This window comes from Dipodomys spectabilis, unplaced genomic scaffold, assembly GCF_019054845.1.
Source record: "Dipodomys spectabilis isolate Male_0828 unplaced genomic scaffold, ASM1905484v1 ptg000054l, whole genome shotgun sequence".
Classification (NCBI taxonomy): Eukaryota; Metazoa; Chordata; class Mammalia; order Rodentia; family Heteromyidae; genus Dipodomys; species Dipodomys spectabilis.
The window spans coordinates 40,742,753-40,763,536 of NW_024870731.1; the positions used below are offsets into that span (position 1 = coordinate 40,742,753).

At 51.7% G+C, this 20,784-nt stretch overlaps 1 protein-coding gene across 2 annotated transcripts; it reads right to left on the bottom strand.

Annotated features, from left to right (window-relative positions):
- Positions 1 to 1,412: 1,412 nt before the first annotated feature.
- On the bottom strand, positions 1,413 to 20,468 carry Lhfpl4 (LHFPL tetraspan subfamily member 4). Of its 2 annotated transcripts, XM_042680186.1 has the most exons (4): positions 20,063 to 20,468; positions 5,183 to 5,419; positions 1,759 to 1,775; positions 1,413 to 1,598 (listed from the first exon to the last, which is right to left on the bottom strand). In XM_042680186.1, exons 1-4 carry the CDS (start codon positions 20,466 to 20,468, stop codon positions 1,593 to 1,595), a joined length of 666 nt encoding a protein of 221 aa, XP_042536120.1. In that variant the 3' UTR covers positions 1,413 to 1,592. The 2 variants fall into 2 exon arrangements, with proteins under 2 accessions (XP_042536120.1, XP_042536119.1); XM_042680185.1 differs by having other exon boundaries at positions 1,413 to 1,775.
- Between the last annotated feature and the right edge of the window lie 316 nt (positions 20,469 to 20,784).

A 20,784-nucleotide genomic window follows, 5' to 3' on the forward strand; every position in this document is an offset into this window, starting at 1 on the left:
CCTCCTCGGCTCCCCCTCCTCGGCCCCCTCCTCTGCCCGCCCTCCTCGGCTCCCCCTCCTCGGCCCCCTCCTCGGCTCCCCCTCCTCGGCCCCCTCCTCGGCCCCCCTTCCTTGCGCCGCTCCCCCCTCCGCCATCTGCCTCCTGCAGCCCCTCGTCTCCCCGCAGCTCTCTGCTGCCCCCCTCCTGCCCCCCTCCAGTCCTCCCCCTGCCCTTCCCCTGCAGCGCGCGGCTCCCTGCCCGTCCGCGGAGGAGGCCGGGCGGGAGGAGAGGGAGAGGCGGCGGGCACTCCCCGGGCGGGCGCAGTCCCGCTTCCGTCCGGCCCGGTGGGAGGGCAAGGCGTGGCCGCCGCTGTCCCGCGGGCGGAGGCGGGCGGGGGGGGGGCGGGGCCTTGCGGGGCGGGGCGGGGCCTGGCGGGGCCGGGCGGGGCGGGGCCGGGCGGGACGGGGCGGGGCCGGGCGGAAAGATGAGGAAACCCGCTGCTGCCCCTCGAGGGCCTGGCTCCGCCGGGGGTGGGGGGTGGGGGAAGAGGCCGGGGTTTTCACCTCCCCTCCCCAGCACACACGCACGCGCACACACACACCTGTGCACACGCACACGCACGCACACACATACACACGTGCCTCAGCCCCAAGCACTGCTCATTGGGCTGCAGCCCTGGGCACACGGCAAGTGAGAGGCGGACGGGGGCGGGGTGGGGGGGACGCGGGGCCGGGACAGGGTACCCTGTTCAGAGGCGACCTGCAAGTTCAAGTTATGCAGAAAAGTATCAAAGAGGCAAGACCGGCTCTGCCGCTGCAGAGGCCGGGGGCGGGGAGCAGGGAGGGGCGGAGGCAGCCCCCATGGCCCCTTCTCCAGCCCCCAACCCCGGCCGCAGGACCGGGAAGTCTGTGCTGTACAAAACAGGCCAAGGCCGAGGGCGCAGTCACTGGCGATCGTCCGCCCGTCCGGCAGAGGAAGCCGGGCTGGTCCCGAACCCGCCGCTCTGCTCTCGGCTGCCCGGCGGCCTCTTTTGTCAGACTCTGGTCGACCGGGGCCCAGTCCGCAGTCGGTGGGAAGAGCCCAGACTCTTCCCTCAGCCTCAGCCCAGCGCAGATTCCTTTGGAAAGGTCAAGGAAAGGCTGGAACGGGGCAGAAGAGGCCGGGGGCTGGTGGTACCGGAGCTCTGTGGCAGATGGGTGAACCCCATCATCAGCAAAACCAAAGAAACAACAACCAAAACCAGTAGGAAAGAGTCTGGCCCACCCAGGGCCGTGTCTTGAGGAAGTTTCTGTGGGAGATGGGGTTGGGGAGGGGGGGGCGGAGGGCTCAGGGACACAGCAGGCCACAGCCCCCCCTCCCCATCCTGGGGGCCGCCTGCCCCTAGGAATCTGCAAAGGGGCCTCCAGCCGGTCTAAACAGGATAGGAGGGGCCCAAGGAATTGAGGGGACCTGGGCCCCCTTAGGTCAAACTGAGGCAGGGTTGGCTCAGGCCTCCCAGGGTCTGGGGCCTTTCCCCTCCCCCCCAGGCTGCAGATGGCCCTGTGTTCTCTTGAAAGCCTGCAGGTCCTGGCCAGCCTTCCACAAGCGGTCAGTCAGAGATCAGGGTCCTCCCTCAAACCTGAGTGTGGGGACGAGAGGGCAGCAGACAGGACACACTGTGGTCAGGCCAATTCCTGGGCTGCGCGATCCTGGCTTCAGGGTCCCTGGGAGTGAGTGACAGGGCAGGGCAGGACTCCCCAGCCCGCGACGTCCGCTCCTGGTCGCAGCACAGAGCTTACTGTAGTGCCCACAAAATCTAAGGGAGAGAGAGAGCTGGAGAGTCAGAGACAGCCAGGGCACCGGCGCCCCTCAGTCCATCACCAGGGGAGAAGAGGGCCGGAAGTGAAGCCGGTGAAAATGGGTGATTCCACGGATCACCAGAGGTCATGCAGCTAGACTGACAGGAGAGCTGAAAATGGGTGGCATCCATTTCTTCTTTGTTTTTAACTCTGGCTCAGAAGTGAACTGCAAGGCTTATTTATCTTGAACTCTCAGTGAGGGATGGAGAGCCCAGATGCTGAAGTTTTAACACAGGGTCATGAGGGGGACTTCCTTCCTTTTCCCTCCCTCCCTCCCTCCCTGTCTCTGTCTCTGTCTCTGTCTCTCTCTTTCTCTTTCTTTTTTTTTTGGGAGGGGGGTCCGGTTGTGGGGCCTGAACTCTGGGCCTGGGCGCTGTCCCTCAGCTCTTCAGCTCAAGGTGAGCGCTCTACCACTTGAGCCACAGTCCCACTTCCGGCTTTTTTCTGTTTATGTGGTGCTGAGGAATCGAACCCAGGGCCTCAGGCATGCAAGGCAAGCGCTCTACCACTGAGCCACCTTCCCAGCCCCTTTCTCTCTCTTTCTTTCTTTCTTTCTCTCTCTCTCTTTCTTTCTTACCTTCCTTCCTCCTTTCTTTCTTCCTTCCTTCCTTCCTTCCTTCCTTGTGGCACTGGGGTATGAAATTAGGGCCTTAATCTAGCTACACTGCTGTTCTACCACTTGAACCCATTTTGCATTTGTCATTTTTCAAATAGAGTCTCACTTTTTGCCTAGGTCATATTCCTACTATTTATGCTTTTCACACAGGGGGGATCACAGGTGTGCACCACCATGCCCAGAACTTTATTGGTCAAGATGGAGTCTTCATGACTTTTTGCTCTTGCAGAATTGAACCCACCTCCATAGTAGCTAGGATTACAGACATGAGCCACCACCCAGCGGGTCCATATAAGTCATGGTCTTGCACTTCTGGGAGCTACCACCAGAGGGCAGACCCTGACCTCCCACCAGTACCATAGAAAACCAGCAAGTTTGAGGGTCTCTTCCCAGAAGGAATGTCTATAGACAAGTTAGCAGACCAGCATCTAAGAAAGATCCTAAAAAGGAGACTCATTCTTTAGCCTCGCTGGGCTAAGACAACTAGTGAGGCCATTTGGGGCTGTGTCCAAATCCTTAGGTAAGCTTGGCCAAGTTACTGGGCTTCTCTGACCCTGGGATTTCATGCCCATTTCTAAAGTAGTGTCTATGATACAGAACATTCTCCACAAGCCAACCCGTGGCTGGCACAATGGCTCACATGACAGCCCCAAAACGTGGCGTTATTCTCATCACCCACACTTGATGAAGTGCAGGGAACTGAAACACAAGGTTAAGTAATGTTTAAACTCAATCTGCTTTCTGGGCATGAGTGGCTCACACCTGTAATCTTAGCTACTCACAAGGCTGAGATCTGAGGATCATGGTTTGAAGCTAGTCGGGGCAGGAAAGTCCATGAGACTCTTGTTTTTGTTTTTGTTTTTTTGTCGGTCATGGGGCTTGAACTCTGGGCTTAGGCACTGTCCCTGTGCTCTTCATCTCAAGGTGAGCGCTTTACTGCTTGAGCCACAGAGCCACTTCCTGTTTTCTAGTGGTTTATTGGAGATAAAAGTCTCAGAGTCTCACGGACTTTTCTGCCCGGGCTGGCTTTGAACCACAATCCTCAGAGCTCAGCCTCCTGAGTAGCTATGATTACAGGCATAAGCCACCTGCACCAGGCTGGAAGGTATGATTTTGAAAGTCACTATTCCCATTCTCAGGAAAGAGGACACACTCCGACAGCCAGGGCCAGGACTGTCTCCTGGCTCAGGGAAGGCTGGGCCTGGGGGTGAGCAGGCCTCGCTTGGAACCACCCCTTCCGCCAGCTGCCTGGCTCAACTGGTACTGTTTTTAGCCTGTAATTCCAAGAAAACTCGGAGGGAATGGCACACACTGCATGTGTGAGTGTGTGTGACAGAGTGTGTGTGTGTGTGTGTGTGTGTGTGTGTGTGAGAGAGAGAGAGAGAGAGAGAGAGAGAGAGAGAGAGAAGGCAGAAGAAAGATGTCAGCAGCAGCAATGTCAGGAGTAGTAAAGACTTGGAAGGAGAAGAGATAAACTCATCCCTTCATCTTACATGCGAGTATGTGCACACGTGCAAGGAAAGTTCTGGTAGCAGCCGCTAGCCCGACACTCTGAAGTCATGCAGCAATTGGGTTTTGTTTTTGTATTGAGATAAGGTCTCATTATGTGGTTCAGACTAGCTTCAAATCCAAGATCCTCCTGCTTCAGCCTCCTGTCTGCTGGGAGTACACATGGGTGCCACCACATCTGGCCTCAAATTGTTTATTGTATTTTACTAATACTAAACATATCCAAAGTTGAAATGGAAACACTGAGGACCGGCATACCATACTAAACACCTGTGAATGGTATCATGCCAGAACTATAACTCAACTGGACATAGGGGTACTCACCTATAATCCCAGCACTTGGGAGGCTAAAAGCAGGAGAATGCTTTGATCCAGGGCCAGCCCGAGCTGCTACCATTCTCTTACCCTCTGCATTTCTATTCATTTCTTTGTTCTTAAAATCGAGTTTGCGATTGCATTGCTCAGGTTCACCTGGCCTTTAGCTTAGCAGAGATGATGGTGTGTGTCGCTTGAGTGGCAGAGGGACCAAAGGTTAAACCTCAGTACAAAAAAGAAAGGAAAGCTGGGCGCTGGTGGCTCACGTCTGTCATCCTAGCTACTCAGGAGGCTGAGATCTGAGGATCGAGATTCAAAGCCAACCTGGACAGGAAAGTCCATGAGACTCTTATCTTCAATAAACCACTAGAAAACCGGAAGTGGTGCTGTGGCTCAAGCTGTAGAGCGATTGCCTTGAGCTAAAGAGCCCAGGGACAGTGCCCAGGCCCAGAGTTCAAGGCCCACGACCAACCAAAAAGAAGAAGAGGAAGAAGAAGAGAAGAAAGGTGCAAAGTGTATTGAAGTGGAGCCCAGCTTGAGCTGCGGAGCCCCACGCGAGGCCCGGCACTCCACCGCCCCGTACCTGCACAGGCAAGAAGGGGCTGGGAGAGACGGCGGTGGCCGAGAGGAGCTCCATGTTTTGCTCTCAGTGTTGTTTCACAGACTCGTGCACGCATGTGCACAACCGTGGAGAGGAATGGTGGGACCCCAGCATTGGCCCCCAGATTGTTGTGATGTCCCAGCCCCCCAGACTCCTGGACACTGCTCAGGGGCTGTCATGTCTCTCCCTTACTAGCATGCAGATATCGGGGAGATAGTCCTCCACTGCTGTAAGCTTTCGGGTGTTTGCATCACTTGGGGCCTGAAGCTGCCCCACCGGGGTCCCCGGGCCCTCCGGTGCCCCCCAACCCGCCCCCCACTTACCTTTGTTCTCCGGCTTGAGCTCCTCCTGCAGCAGGTCCGTTTGCCGGTTGCCCAGCACGAAGGCAAGGAAGGAGAGGATGAGTGCGTTGAGGATGCCGATGATGGCCAGGATGTACGCCCAGCGCACCGAACAGTCCCCCAGGGAGTACTTCCCTGTTTTGGCCCCGCACATGTCCCGGATCGTCTCGGCGTCCCAGCCGTCAGGGAAGATCATGCAGCCCAGAACAAGGCACAGAGCTGGGCAGAGTAGCGGGGCCACCACCGCAGTGAGGAAGGAAGAGAAGGGATTGTTACTCCAGGGGCCTGGGCACCCTGGAGCGGCCTGCCTCCTCCCCAGGTCCCAGCCCCTCCCACCTCCAGCAGTGTGGCCCCCACACCAGTCCTCCCCGTGGCCCCCACACCAGTCCTCCCTGTGGCCCAGCGCCAGTCCTCCCCCACGGCCCAGCACCAGTCCTCCCCCATGGCCCAGTGCCAGTCCTCCCCCATGGCCCAGCACCAGTCCTCCCTGTGGTCCATCGCCAGTCCTCCCTGTGGTCCAGCACCAGTCCTCCCTGTGGTCCAGCGCCAGTCCTCCCCCGTGGTCCAGCACCAGTCCTCCCCCGTGGCCCAGTGCCAGTCCTCCCCCGCGGCCCAGCGCCAGTCCTCCCCCGCGGCCCAGCACCAGTCCTCCCCCGTGGTCCAGCGCCAGTCCTCCCTGTGGTCCAGCGCCAGTCCTCCCCCGTGGCCCAGCGCCAGTCCTCCCCCCGTGGCCCAGTGCCAGTCCTCCCTGTGGTCCAGCACCAGTCCTCCCCCGTGGCCCAGCGCCAGTCCTCCCCCGTGGCCCAGTGCCAGTCCTCCCCCGTGACCCAGTGCCAGTCCTCCCCCGCGGCCCAGCGCCAGTCCTCCCCCATGGCCCAGCGCCAGTCCTCCCTGTGGCCCAGCACCAGTCCTCCCCCATGGCCCAGCGCCAGTCCTCCCCGGCGGCCCAGCGCCAGTCCTCCCCCGTGGCCCAGCGCCAGTCCTCCCCCCGTGGCCCAGAGCTAGTCGTCCCCCGTGGTCCAGTGCCAGCTCCCGCTCCTGATGCTGGACCCCCAGGGCGCCATGACCTGGCCCATGTTCTGGTGTGGCTTCCTCCCCCCTCCAGTGCACGCCTCTGCCAAGATAATTCTCTACTTTCATGGGGCTCGCCACCCCTTGAGGACTGAGACATAGAGTTCCTGGGAAAGGGAGTGGAAAGTGCAAAGCTCCGAGCGAGGGCGAGCCAGGTGAGCTACCCTCCACAGTCTGAGGATGCTCCTGGACATCCAAATAGAGAGGCAAGTACAAAGCTCAGCGGACAGCCAGGCTGCAGGTGTGAATTGGAAACTGCGGGCACCCATGGGCATTTACATTCCTCTCTGCCCTGGAGAAGTCCAGGAGTAAGTCCTGTGCACTGTGCGCTATCAATAAGAAAAGAGGAGGAGCCTGCAGAAAAATCTGGACCATCTGTGTCCCCACAAACCCCTGCAGACCCTCCAGTACCCAAGCAGAGAGGGTATAAGGGTCAGACATCAATGGTGGGGGAAGGGAGGGGATCAAGCAGGCCCTGCCCCTCCTCTGGCACCCCTAGGACCTTTCTGAAGAGCTTCCAATCTCCAGGGAGTGGCAGAATGGGGGAGCGGTTGGGTAGGGGACACACACACTGTCCCTCCCCCTCCTCTCCCTCTTCCTCTCCTGGGTGTCAGAGTGGCTGGCCCTGCTGTAATTTGTCTTCACTCATGCCTGGAGCATCCCTGTCTCCATGGAAACCACTCCTGTATCCCTGCGCTCCCAACCTCAAGGCTCTGCTACTGCAGGCGGTTTTCACTGCAATCCCAGCACTGAGATCTCAATGAGCCCGGTTCCCTCGGCTCTGCGGCTTGTCTCTTCCTCACTGCCCCTTCCCCCTGCCTCTGGCCCTCCCCTCCCTCTCCCTGTCCTCTCCTCGCCTTCCTCTCCCTCAGTCTGCTACATCATGCTCAGCTTAGACCCTCCAGTTTCCCATTTCCCTTTTCTGTTGGAATCTCTCAACAATTAGCATTCATTTTTGCAGGCCTCTTCTCCATGGCTTTTTTCTTCAATCTCCATGTCTATCCCCCCCGCCCCTGCTCTCTTCTCTCTCCTCTCTGCCTTTTCATTGGTACATTTCGCAAGTGAACTTCTGAGGTCCTTTTATGTGCCCTGCATGGGGCAGTGTGCCAGGTACACAGGCAAGTGTAGTGTCTGTCCTCGGGAGGAATAAAGTAGAGTGAACACACAAACACAATCAAATACACAAGTCACCGTGTGTCCCAAGGGAGCAGACAAGGAGATGAGACCAGTGGGGACAGAGACCATGGAGACACTACTCTGCCTCCTTCGCAGGGCTCAGATGGTGGCACTGGGGCCCTACAGGCCACTCCGAAGTCAAACAAATGCAGAAAAGCCAACCAGAGTTGCCTTTCCTAGGGTCAGGGGAAGAGAAGAGATGATCAGAGATGCAATGCTCCGGACAAAGCAAGCTTCAGCATTCCCACGTGCTGCATGAGGAGCCTGAGGCTGAGGGCTTTGCAGTCCAGCTCCGAGGTGTTCTGGAAATTCTAAATTGGACGAGGAGACAGATGACACTAGGCACACACCGGTGCTGCAAAGCGTAGCATGCAACAAAGCTTCTCAGCCTCAGTGGGAGGGGCTGGGAGAGCGGCAACCTGAATATTCTGGGATGGTTAGCACCCTGAAAGACCTCCCCTCAACAAAAAAAACATGGGCCTCCGGGCACCAGTGGCTCACACCTGTCACCCTAGCCACTCAGGAGGCTGAGAGCTGAGGATCATGATTCAAAGCCAGCCCGGGCAGGAAAGTTCATGAGACTCTTATATTCAGTTAACCACCAGAAAACTGGAAGTGGTGCTGTGACTCAAGTGGTAGAGCGCTAGCCTTGAGTTGAAGAGCTGAGGGAAAGCGCCCAGGCCCAGAGTTCAAGCCCCATGACCGACAAAAACAAAAACAAAAAAACAAAACAAAAAACATGGCCAGTCACTGGCAGGTGTCACCATCCTGGCTGAGAACCATGGGTGTAAGGGCTTCTCCGCCTGACACCTTCCCACTGTCCTGACTCACCCTGCACCCGGCAGTGGAGATGTTGTTGTTGCACACAACAAAATTCAGATGAATTGTTTTAGCAGGGGACTGAGGGAGTGGCTTAGTGGCAGACCACTTGCCAGCCGTGGACTGGGTTCCACCCACAGTGCTGCACTGACCGTAATAAAACTGTGAGAAAGTTTGTGTGTGTGTGTGTGTGTGTGTGTGTGTGTGTGTGTGTGTGTGCGCGCGTTAATAGCATTGAACCAGCATAGTCACACATGTCCCAGCACTAAAGAGGTTAAAACAGGAGGATCAAGAGTGAGGCCAGGCAGCGGTGGCTCACACCTGTCATCCTAGCTACTCAGGAGATTGACATCTGAAGATCACAGTTGAAAGCCAGCCTGAGCAGGAAAGTCTGTGAGATTCTTATCTCCAATGAACCAGCAGAAAACCGGAAGTGGCGCTGTGGCTCAAGTGGTAGGGCACTCGCCTTGAGCTGAAAAGCTGAGGGACAGTGCCCAGGCCCAGAGTTCAAGCCCCACAACTGACAAAAAAAAAAAAAAGAGTGAGGCCTGGGTGGGAAGGAAAGATAGGAGGGGAAAAACTGGGAGAGAATGAGGGGCCTGGTGACTCTGTTCAAAAGGAAATGTACTCATTGCCCAATCTATTTAACTGTGACCCCTCTGTACATCAACTTTACAATTAAAAAAAAAAAAGCAAGTTTGAGGCCAGTATGGACTACACAGCAAAAATAGCAGTGAGTATTTTGTATTAGCAGCCAGCAACTGACATTGCTCATCTCACTTACTCCTATTTTGAAAATCTGTGAGACTGAACCATGTCATTCCAGGTGAGGACACGGGGCCTCGGGAATTTATCCCGTGCCTTGCCCGGAATCACACAGATAGTAAGTGCTGCATCTATATCCAAGCCACGTAGATATGTATTTAATATTTAGGATCTCAACTATTAGAGTACCTGCTTAGTAAGTGTGGGGCTCTGAATTCAAACCCCATTTTGAAAAAACCCACTTTGAAGGGGAAAAAAAGCAAAAGCAGATTCAAATCACTTTCAAAGAAAAGCAAAAACAAGGATCATATGCCTTCAATAGTAAGACACCCCAAATGTAATTACAATAAAATTAAAACAATGTTCTTAGATTCCAGTGAAGATTCTTCACCTGCCAAGTGCGGGAGCCTGGGCTATTTGAAAGATGCATGAGTAAGTGTGCAGAGCTGAGACCCGTGAGCACCAAGCTGACACTTTTCCCTGAAGTTATGAAGAAAATGGAAAGGGAGCAAGGTGCTCACCGGCGGCTGCCTGATGCCTTCCTGCCTGGGTACTACCTTTGGGAGACATCTCACAGAGGCAAAGCCAGTTCACCTCTCCTGGCCTCAAGGCTAGTTGTTCTACTTCTTTTTTTTTTTTTTTGGTCGGCCGTGGGGCTTGAACTCTGGGCCTGGGCGCTGTCCTTCAGCTCTTCAGCTCAAGGCGAGCGCTCTACCACTTGAGCTACAGTGCCACTTCCGGTTTTCTGGTGGTTTATTGGAGACAGGAGTCTCACGGTCTCTCCTGCCCGGGCTGGCTTTGAACCGCGATCCTCAGATCTCAGCCTCCTGAGTAGCTAGGATTACAGGCGTGAGCCACCAGCGCCCGGCTTAGTTGTTCTACTTCTTGAGCCACAGCTTCATTTTCACCTTTAATTGGTGGCTAATTGGAGATAAGAGTTTCAGGGACTTTCTTGCCCCAGGCTGGCTTTGAACCATGATCCTCAGATCTCAGCTGCCTGAGTAGCTAGGATTTCAGGTGCGAGCCACCTGTGCCTAGCCTTTATTTTGTTTTTGAAACAGAATCTCATTGACTTTGCCTGGGCTAACCTTAAACTCAAGATTGTTCTACCCTTACTCCAAAGTAACAAGGTGTGCACCACCATGTCTGGCTCCAAAACCCAACTTTCAAGGCCTTCCATAAGCCAAACCTAGTTAGTTTTCTAGGTTATCCCCAACTTTTCCCACTTCTCAGCCTTTCCTTTCTGTTCACCCAGACCATCAGAATTTGGAGCCAAAAACATTTGCTTCAGTTCATATAACAATAGTTAACATTTATTAAGATGTTCTTAATGGCAGAACACACACATATATTCACAAGCAGCCCTTAGCAGTCCCTGACATTGTTACTTATTTGCTATGGTTTGACAGTGCCCCACAAAGCTCATGAGTTGGAAACTTGATCCCCAAATTTGGAAGTGTTAGAGATGAGACCTTGTAGAGGTGTTTAGGTTGCAATGGCTCTGCCTTCAGGAAAGGATTGGTGCTATTATTGCATGAACATGCTCCTTTATTATTTTTGCAGGGCTAAAAACTAAATCCAGGACCTTATTCATGCTAGGCAAGCACTCTAACATTAAGCTACATCCTCACTGCAGGTAGGATTCCTCATAAAGAAACTTGAAAGCCGGCATTGGGGGCTCATGCAGGAAAGTCTATGAGACTCTTATCTCCAATTAACCTCCAGAAAACCAGAAGTGGCACTATGGCTCAAGTGGTAGAGTGCTGGCCTTGACCTGAAGAGCTGAGGGACAGTGCCCAGGTCCAGAATTCAAGCCCCATGACAGACAGACAGACAAGACAAACACACACACACACACACACAAATTAGGCCAGATGCTGGTGGCTCATCCCTGTCATCCTACCTAGTCAGCAAGTTTAAACCCAGAGGACTGTGATTTGAAGCCAACCTCAGCAGAAAATTTTGCCAGCAAAAGACTAAGCTAGAAGCATGGCTCAAGTCATAGAGCACCAGCAAAGCAAGCAAGCCAAGTGAGCTACAGACCCTAATTCAAATTCTAGCACCTTCAAAAAATTTCTCAAATGATAAACTGGGAATAGTATTTATAACTCCTATCACAAAGGGCTCGCTTTCTTAGTAGATAAAGAGACCTTACACATCAATGAGGAAAAATTACCATTGACAATAACAATATTCTTGAAATGACACTCTATAGAAAATTCTATATAAAAGCCACTCAACCTCATTCACAAGAAGAAAAGTTAAATTACTAATATAGGACTGAGAGCTGAGCCTTCACCCATTAGATTGGGGGAAAAAAACCCAAAATATTTGATAACACAATTGGCAGGGATGTGGAGAAAGGGGAACTATCACACTTGCTGGAGAGAAAGTAACTTTATATCATCTCCATGGGGGCACTGATTACAGATCTATCCATTATACCATTTCATCCAAGCAATTCCACTATGGGGCTTTGTTCTAGCCTATACTTATATATGTACCAAATTATATATGTTATTCACCAAATCCTTATAGCAACATATTATAAATAAAATTTATTTTTTCTTTTTAAAATTTTTATTTTATTGTAAAGGTGATGTACATAGGGGTTACAGTTACATATAAATAAGTATTAACTAAGCTGTTATGCATTCATATAAAAGCTTATATATCTGTTAAGAAACAGGTAAAACTGAACAATCTCCAAGATATATTACTAAATAAAAGAACAAGAGACAGAAACAAGTGGCTAGGATGTTATCACTCACGGTAGCTTGAAAGTACATCCACAAATTCTTTGATACTGGATCCCAGTTGGATGTGGGCAGAATTTAATCACTCACTTTTCTGTGTATATGATAGTACTGGGGCTGGAACGCTGAGCCTCACACACTCACTTAATTTTTATTTTTGCAAGTCCTGGGGCTTGAACTCAGGGCCTGGGCACTGTCCCTGAGCTTCTTTTGCTCAAGGCTAGTGTTCTACCTCTTGAGCCACAGCACCAGTTCCTGCTTTTGCTTTTTATTTGGTACTGAGGAATCCAACCCAGGGCTTCATGCATGCTAGGCAAGTACTCTACCACTAAGCCACATTCCTAGCCCTATCACTTAATTTTGATGCTCAAGATTGGTGCTATACCACTTGAGCTATACCTCCACTTTTGTCTTTTTGCTGATTAATTGGAGATAAGAGTCTCTCAGATTTATCTGCTCCAGCTGACTTCACACAAAGATCCTCAGATCTCAACCTGCTAAGTAGCTAGGGTCACAGGTGTGACCAAGTTATGAATATCCTGGTTTAGTAGTGCATATCTGATAACAGTGTGGCAAAAGTGGTGGTGAGTGGTGTCCCAGGGCCTGTGACAGCATTAGGGTTGATAGACGACAGAGTGGGAGGACTCACACTCCCAGACTTCAGAACTACTTGCAGTCTAACAATAACCAGGACAGTCTGGTACTGCCTGCCACAAATCCATATCACCGAAATAGAATGGAGTCCAGAAATGGATCCAGGTAACTAAATTCAACTGATTAAAAAAAAATTGGGCTGGGAAGGTGGCTCAGTGGTAGAGTGCTTGCCTTGCATGCCTGAGGCCCTGGGTTCGATTCCTCAGCATCACATAAGCAAAAAGAAAAAAGCTGGAAGTGGTGCTGTAGCTCAAGTGTAGAGCGCTAGCCTTGAGCTGAAGAGCTGAGGGACAGCGCCCAGGCCCAGAGTTCAGGCCCCCCCCCCAAAAAAAAATTGTCGGTCATGGGGCTTGAACTTTGGGCCTGGGTACTGTCCCTCAGCTCTTCAGCTCAAGGCTTGTGCTCTACCACTTGAGCCACAGCACCATTTCTAGTTTTCTGGTGGTTAACTGGAAATGAGAGTCTTACAGACTTTCCTGTCCCAGATGGCTTTGAATCATGATCCTCAGATCTCAGCCTCCTGAATAGCTAGGACTACAGGCGTGAGCCACCAACGCCTGGCTCAACTGATCTTTGACAAGGACAAACAATGATGTTTTCGATACATGGTGATTGGAGTCAGGCGTGATCATCATGCCTATAAATCCCAGTATTGAACTGTTGAGGTAGGAGGATCAAAAGTTCAAGGCTAGCCTAGACTACATTGCCAGATCCTATCTCCAAGAAGCCAAAAGCAAAAACAAAAAACAAGTGGTGCTTAGACAAGTGGATAGTCACATGCAGAACAATAGCACATACTGCATTCAAAATTTAATTCAAAGGGCTAAAAGTGCCCTTTAGTGGTAGAGCAAATGTCTAGCATATACTCCTTCCTTCCCAAAGAATCGACTCCAAGTGGACCAAAGACTTAGTTAAATATAGGACCCCAAATTACAAAAGCCTTAGAAGAAAACATACAAGTAAATTTGGCAGTAGATTCTTAGGCCACACAAGGTATAGGCAACAAAGAAAAGAATAGGTAAACTGGACTTTGCATAAAGTTAAAAATTGTGCTTCAAGGACACTATCAAGAAAATTAAAAGACTTCATTGGATACAACGGTATTATTTGCAACCATATACTTGGCAAGCCAGAATATATTTAAAAAAATAAACACAATAAGACAATCACAATGAATTCTCCCCCCCACTTTACAATTAGTGTTTGATCATTTTTTAAAAACCACATCTATTTGCCCCCCTAGAAAGTCTAAACTCCTTTCCCTGTCTTAGAAGGTCTCATGGCCCAACTCCTACACAACCTCCTAGTCTCAACTTCTGCCCTTCCTAGACTAGCCACTTATCATTCCCCACACACAGGGCACCCCACTGCTATGCCTTTCACCTTCATGGCCTTGACCTGGCTTGCATTCCTCTTTTCTACTCATCCTCTAAGAGTCAGCTCAAATGTTGTTACTCTTTGTGGAAGACTTCCCCGGCTGTCTTTAGCTGTGTGTGAAGTTCACTTCACGCCTCAGAACACCCTGTGGGTAATTCAGTCATCTCGTGTGTCATACGGTAAGGATCTGGTTTCCTTCCTGACTCTTGTTAGACTGAGCACAGACCTAGGATTCCCCGAGGCTAGCACAGGAGACCTTCTGTAAAGGGTCACCACAAGAATGAAGTGAAGGAAGCACATGGAGAAGGAGGGAGGAAAAAGTGGGGGAAGATGAAAAGGAGGGAAGGAGAAAGGGAGGGAAGAAAGGAGAGAGGGAGGGGGAAAAGGAAAGAAGGAAGGAAAGAAGGGAGGGAGAGAAAGGAGAAAGAAAAGCAGCTAAGCAAGCAAGCTTGTCATGCCTGTCATACTAGCTTTGTGCGAGGCTGAGATTGGGAGGATTGCGATTTGAGGCCAGGCAGAAAAGTCTGCAAGAGTCCATCTCAACAGAAGAAGCTGGTCATGGTGGTGCATATTTTAGCTACAGTGGGAAGCCCAAAATAGGTGGATGACAGTCCAAGTGCATCAGGTAATGAAAATCTATCTCTGGAATATTAATCAAGCCAGGAAGGTGGCTCAAGTGGTAGAGTGACTGCCCAGAATGCAGGAAGCCCAGAGTTCCAACTCCAGTCCAAAAACAAAAATACCTTCAAGCCAGGCGCCAGTGGCTCATGCAGTAATCCTAGCTACTCAGGAGGCTGAGATCTGAAGATTGCAGTTGAAGTCAGTCCAGGCAGACAAATCTGAGAGACTCTTAACCAGTTAACCAGTAAAAAAAAAAGAAACGAGTTAATAGAGCACCAGCTGTGAGCAAAGCCAAGTGAGATCTCGAGACCCTGAGTTCAAGCCCCAGTATCAGCATAAGACAAAAATAATAATCAGCACAAAAAGTGTCTAGAGGTATGGCTCAGCAGTAGAGCACCTTCTAGTTCAAAACTGTTCTTCAGCTTACTTCTCTGCTGCTGTCAGGAACCTGTTCAAGGCAAATCGCACCCAGCCCACCAGTAACAGCTGGTACTTGGAGCTTTCCGCTCTCACTTGTCATCTGTGTTATTTACTTCTGGGGCTCTGCTTCAGAGATCCAGTTGGACTTTGAGTTTCAGCTTGATGTGTGACCTTGAGCAAGTCGGGTGAACAGATGAAAGTTAGGAGACAATGAGCGTGAGGACGTCAAGAAGCCAGTGCACGGCACATTCTCGGGAAAGTGGGAGGACAGTGAAGCCGAGACATCCTGAGGAGCCCTCGAGTGCAGCGGCCTCGCTCCGGGCAGCCCCCGCAGCTCTCCAACATCCTGCCACGTCCTCAACGCCCCCTCCTAATGGGCTTGGGGTCACAGGACCGAGTTACGACCCTGGCTCCTCCACTTACACCGCTGTGACCTCGTACAAAGGATGCTTTCCTCTTCAAGACTCAGGTTTCTAGTCTATAATAAGGATAATGTGGGGCCACAAGACCATCATAGGATACATCGATTAAAAGCTCAGAATGTTAGTCATTTTTCTTGTGGAGTAGTACCAGAATAACTTTAACGTTCGACTTCCTTGATGTGGCCCAAGACGTACAGGGTTCCCCCTGAATCTCTTCTCCTGGCTCTATATGGATGTCACATTCGAATCAGACATGGCTTCACCTCTGCGTTTCCACCCATGATGCTCCTCTCCGTTCAGAATGCTCTCCCTGCCCACCCAGCCTCCCACCTGTCACAGCCATCCACCTCTGTGCCTCTGGGTGTTCACAACACTAACAACCGAGCACGCATCGCTGCTCAGCCTGCCCAGGGGGAGGAGGCTTCCACCTGCAGCAGCTCCCCCACGGCTCCCTCTAACAGTCATCGTGCATGATCTGCTCTGCAGGATTTGACCTTTCTCCATGCTGAATTCACGTGCTGCTCCAGGGATGAGCACATGGCGCAGGCAATAAAGTTCTCATGATTCATTGAGATGTGGACACTTGGCAAAAGCAGGGTCAGTAAAAATCAGTCCTAGAACTTTGGTTACAATCATACTTTTCTCCACAGCTGAAGTGATGTTAATTCAGGGCTGCCAGTGCCCTGATGTATCATCTTCAAGAAGGAAGTGGACTTAAAATGAGCCAGTAAAGAGGAACCAAGAAGTAGATAGGGAGTGTCTGTGGCTCACACCTCTAATCCCAGCTACTCAGAAGACAGATCTGAGCATTGCAGTTGGAAGCCAGTCTGCACAGACAAATCTGAGAGACTCTTATCTCTAATCAATCAGTAAAAAGCCTGAAGGAGAGTTGTGGCTCAAATGGTATAATGCCAGCCTTGAGTGAAAAAGCTGAGTGAGAATGAAAGGCCCTGAGTTCTAGCTCCAGTACTGGCACATACCCTCCCCCCCACACACACACACAAAGAAATAAGAGGTTTCAGGCATGGCTCAGGTGGTAGAGCATCAGCCAATGAGCAAAAGCATCAGATACTGTTTCAGTTCCAGTCTCAGACCAAAAAAAGGAAAGGAAAAGAACCATATTCTTCATAATATTATTGGAGCATCCGAATCCATCCATGACTGAAGCCAGACACTCCTGACTTGCAAATTATTATTATTATTATTTTTTTTTTGGGTCCGGTCATGGGTCCTGAACTCTGGGCCTGGGCGCTGTCCCTCAGCTCTTCAGCTCAAGGCTAGCGCTCTACCACTTGAGCCACAGCGCCACTTCTGGCTTTTTTCTTTTTGCTTATGTGGTGCTGAGGAATCGAACCCAGGGTCTCAGGCATGCAAGACAAGCGCTCTACCACTGAGCCACCTTCCCAGCCCGTGACTTGCAAATTATTATGAGCCAAGAAACCCTATGCTATGGAAGTAGCGCTGTGGCTCAAGTGGTAGACTGCTAGCCTTGAGCTGAAGAGCTGAGGGACAGCACCCAGGCCCAGGGTTCAAGCCCCACGACCGAGAAAGAAAAGAAAAGAGACCCTAGGCTCTTTATTTTAATATATTTAAGCTAGTGTGAGTTGAGTTTCTGTCACTTATCTCTCCAAAGACTGCTGACAAATATAGTGACCCAACTGGACAGCAAGCTTTGTCAAAATCCCACCTCATGCATGCCAGGCCTTCAGCATGTCTTAGGCAGCTCAATACTGTAACACCTAACATAGGGATGATCCAAGAGCAGGTAAGAAATAAAGACATATATAGGCTGGGAAGGTGGCTTAGTGGTAGAGTGCTTGCCTAGCATGCATGAAGCCCTGGGTTTGATTCCTCAGTACCACATAAACAGAAAAAGCAGGAAGTGGTGCTGTGGCTCAAGTGGTGCTAGCCTTGAGCAAAAGAAGTTCAGGGACAGTGCCCAGGCTCTGAGTTCAAGCTCCAGTACTGGCAAGAGGGGGTGGGGAAGACATATAAATATCTCTGTATTTTCCTAATGGTGCAATGTTCCTTAGAATCAAAGTTCACAAGAACAAGAATCACATGACAGGCCCCTTGGATTTCTGTATGAAACAAACAAAGCTCTTAGCTGCTCTGCAGTTCCTCTGGAGATGACTGATGGCTCACTTTTGGAATGAAACTATCTAGGGTCCCCACAGGGCTGAAAGAGATATTTTGAGTCAAGTAATCTAACTGTTCTGGCATTCCCAGAGGAGGAAACAGATCTAACCCAAAAGGTCTTATTGAACACAGTGGAGAGACAAAGATAGAGTCAGGCAAGAACTTCCCACCCAGAACTCTGGCCTCTGGCATTCCATTTCCCAGAGAGCTCAAATATCTCTGAGCAAAATGCAGTAAACTTCTCAACTCTGCCAACTTCTCCCTGAGCCTCGGGGGTGAGGCAGGAACACCGGGGAGGGTGGATTCCGGAGTCAGGGGTGGCGGAACCTGGCATTAGACCTGATCACAGTGTGACTGAGTACGCTCAGGGTCCCTCTTTCTAAGACATAGGGAGAGAAGTTGGAAGGTGAAGGAGTTATTGCTAAGATCCCTGAATTTTGCTGATTACATGGAGGTTACCGGACAGTTAATCAAATCCCAAGATTAAACAAACCCACAGGGATTACAGAGAATTTAAAGGCTAAGAGATCAGGATCCCATCTGCAGACGTCAAATTACAGTTGATGAATTGGGGATGAGGGTATCTAGCTAAGCATATATTCTTTCCAGCTTGCCTTTAGGAGGAAAAAAAACAATAGACTGGAAACACACAATATCATTTTTCTGGGTACAACTGAAAATGAGAGTAGTAACTCATATCCCACAGATCTCCTTCTGCGCTATCTTCAAAGATTCTACAAGACCCACATCTAAGTTGAGTGGAGGGTGAGATGGATTTGGAACAAGACATTATTATTATTTTTGCTTGGTTGTGGGGCTTGAACTCTGGGCCTGAACTCGGAGCTGTCCCTCACCTCTTCAGCTCAGGTGAGCTCTCTACCACTTGAGCCACAGCTCGACTTCCAGTTTTCTGAGTGCTTTATTGGAGATAAGAGGCTCTCGGGGGCTGTGAAGGTGGCTTACTGGTAGAGTGCTTGTCTTGCATGCACAGGCCCTGGGTTTGATTCCTCAGCACCACACAAGCAGGAAAAGCCAGAAGTGGCATTGTGGCCCAAGTGGTAGAGCGCTGGCCTTGAGCTGAAGAGCTGAGGGACAGTGCCCAGGCCCAGAGTTCAATCCCCACAACAGACAAAAAAAAGAAAAAAAGAGTCTCACAGGCTTTCCTGCCAAAGCTGGCTTTGAACCATGATCCTCAGATCTCAGCCTCCTAGTATCTAGTATTATAGCCGTGAGCCACCAGTGCCAGGCTGAAACAAGACAGGAGAATGCTCACATCTGGAGATATATTTCCTTCCTTAAAGTAATTCTTCTAGAATTTTGGAGAGTTCTTCCAGTAGGGCAGTAAATCTTCCCCGTGTCTGTAAAGGCCCTCTGAGGCAGATCAGTCCTGTGACCTTGTCCTGTTCCTTGGCTTTCATCCCAAGTGGCAATTCCCAATATGATCACTTCTCATGTTCTCAACACGTGACCCTGAGCAATGTCAAGCCATTTCCAAAAATCACATTCCTCCTTGAAAAGATGGAGGCTTTCCCATCAGTGATGTTCAAATTCCCTGCAGTGCTCAAGTAGTGGAATCGCCAGGAAGTGATATAACACCTCCCTCTCTTTGGGAGGGTTAAACACTTGTTGAGTATTTGGAGGTGCTTAACATTAAAAGAAAAAACACTGTGATGCATGATCATCAGATATTGTCTTCTCTTCTCATCCCCGGAGAGCTCCACTGTTTCTTAGCCTCTACCAGTCTCCCTCCCACCTGGCCTCACTTCCCCCAGTCCTGCAATTAGGCAAATACCCAGGTTGCTGAGTCTTCAAAATCATTCTTCAATCGAAAAATGGGCGGGGGCAGGGGACTCTAATGGATCCTGGTAAACTGTCTCAGCATTTCTCATTCCCAAAAGGTCCTTCTCTGAATCTGAGGAAGAGATGACTAAGTCTGAGACAAATATTCCAGAGGATCTCAGAGACTCACTCGCATTGGGCATGGCATGAGACCCTCCCTGCATAGACCAGGGCGTCCTTGGACAGGTGGAGACCTCCCCTTCCTAGCCCCCCACAGCCTGGTACTGGCAGCCATGCACTGGATAGACACCAATACACAGCTTCCTCCACCCTTTCTAGGAGACTCAGCACAGATACTTTCCTCTGTCCTGTTGAGGTCATCCCTGATGGTTTACAGATGAGGAACTCAAGCTTCAAGAAAGTAATGTGAACACCTAACTCGATTATATTGGAGGTCCAACCAGATCTCTAGATTCTCTATCTCACAGTGAGCTCTGTGTGTGTGTGTGTGTGTGTGTGTGTGTGTGTGTGTGTTTCAGTATAACAGAAATTGATTACCCCTAAGAACATCTATTTCATTCAGAACAACGTCTCCACAAAGATGGCCAAGGGAGACCCTCAGGGACGCTGACAGAATGCTAACCCACCAACAAATGCGCACGGGCCCACGTGTCCAGGTCCCAGGCTCCCACCCTAAGGTGTCTCTCTGTCATTGAGTCTCAACGACAGCTTCCCCCAAGCGCTGCCCGGGGCTGGCCAAGGAGTGAGGCGACGCGGGGGAGCAGCGTCTTCCTCCGACTGCTCCAGGGAGTCTCCCCCGCTCCAGCGCCTCTCTCTGGGGGCTGCGCGCGCACCTTCCCTACCTGCCAGGAGCTGCATCCAGGCGCAGATCTTGTAGACCGTGGCGGTGTTGCAGAAGAAGAAGAGCGCGAAGCAGGTGATGCAGCCGAGGGTCAGGACCATGGACAGCAGCACGAAGAAGGCGGCCGCCTTGAAGGCGCCGGACGGGATGGTGCTGAAGTCGGTGAAGGAGCCCCGGCAGGTGAGCTCGCGGCCCGCCAGCCCGGTGCCCACGCAGTAGTGGAAGAGGCCGAAGTAGCCAGGCTTGGGGGTGCTCACGCTGTCGCCCACCCAGTAGGGCTGGATGAAGACCACCACGTTGATGATGGCGAAGCAGATGGTGAAGATGGCCCACAGCACGCCGATGGCTCGCGAGTTCCGCATGTAGTGCTCGTGGTAGAGCTTGGAGGCCTCCTGCGAGGGCAGCATGGTGCCCGGGGGCGGGGCGGGCGGCTGGCAGCGGGGGGGGGGTCCGGCCCGGGACCCACCGACCACCGGGACCACCGACACCGACCTGGGCCGCCGGGAGCTGGGGACGCACGCGAGAGGCCGCCCTGAGTCCCGGCACCGGCGAGGGCGGGGCCTGGGGCGGAGCTGGGGCGGGAGGGGGGCTGGCAGGGGGGCGCCCCCAGGGGGTCGTGAGTGTCCGGGCGGCGTCGGGGGGGGGACCGGCCACGACCTCCTGTTGGGGGGAGGGGCAAGGCAAGGGCCACGAGGGAGTTGGGGGCCAGGGGTGAGGATATGG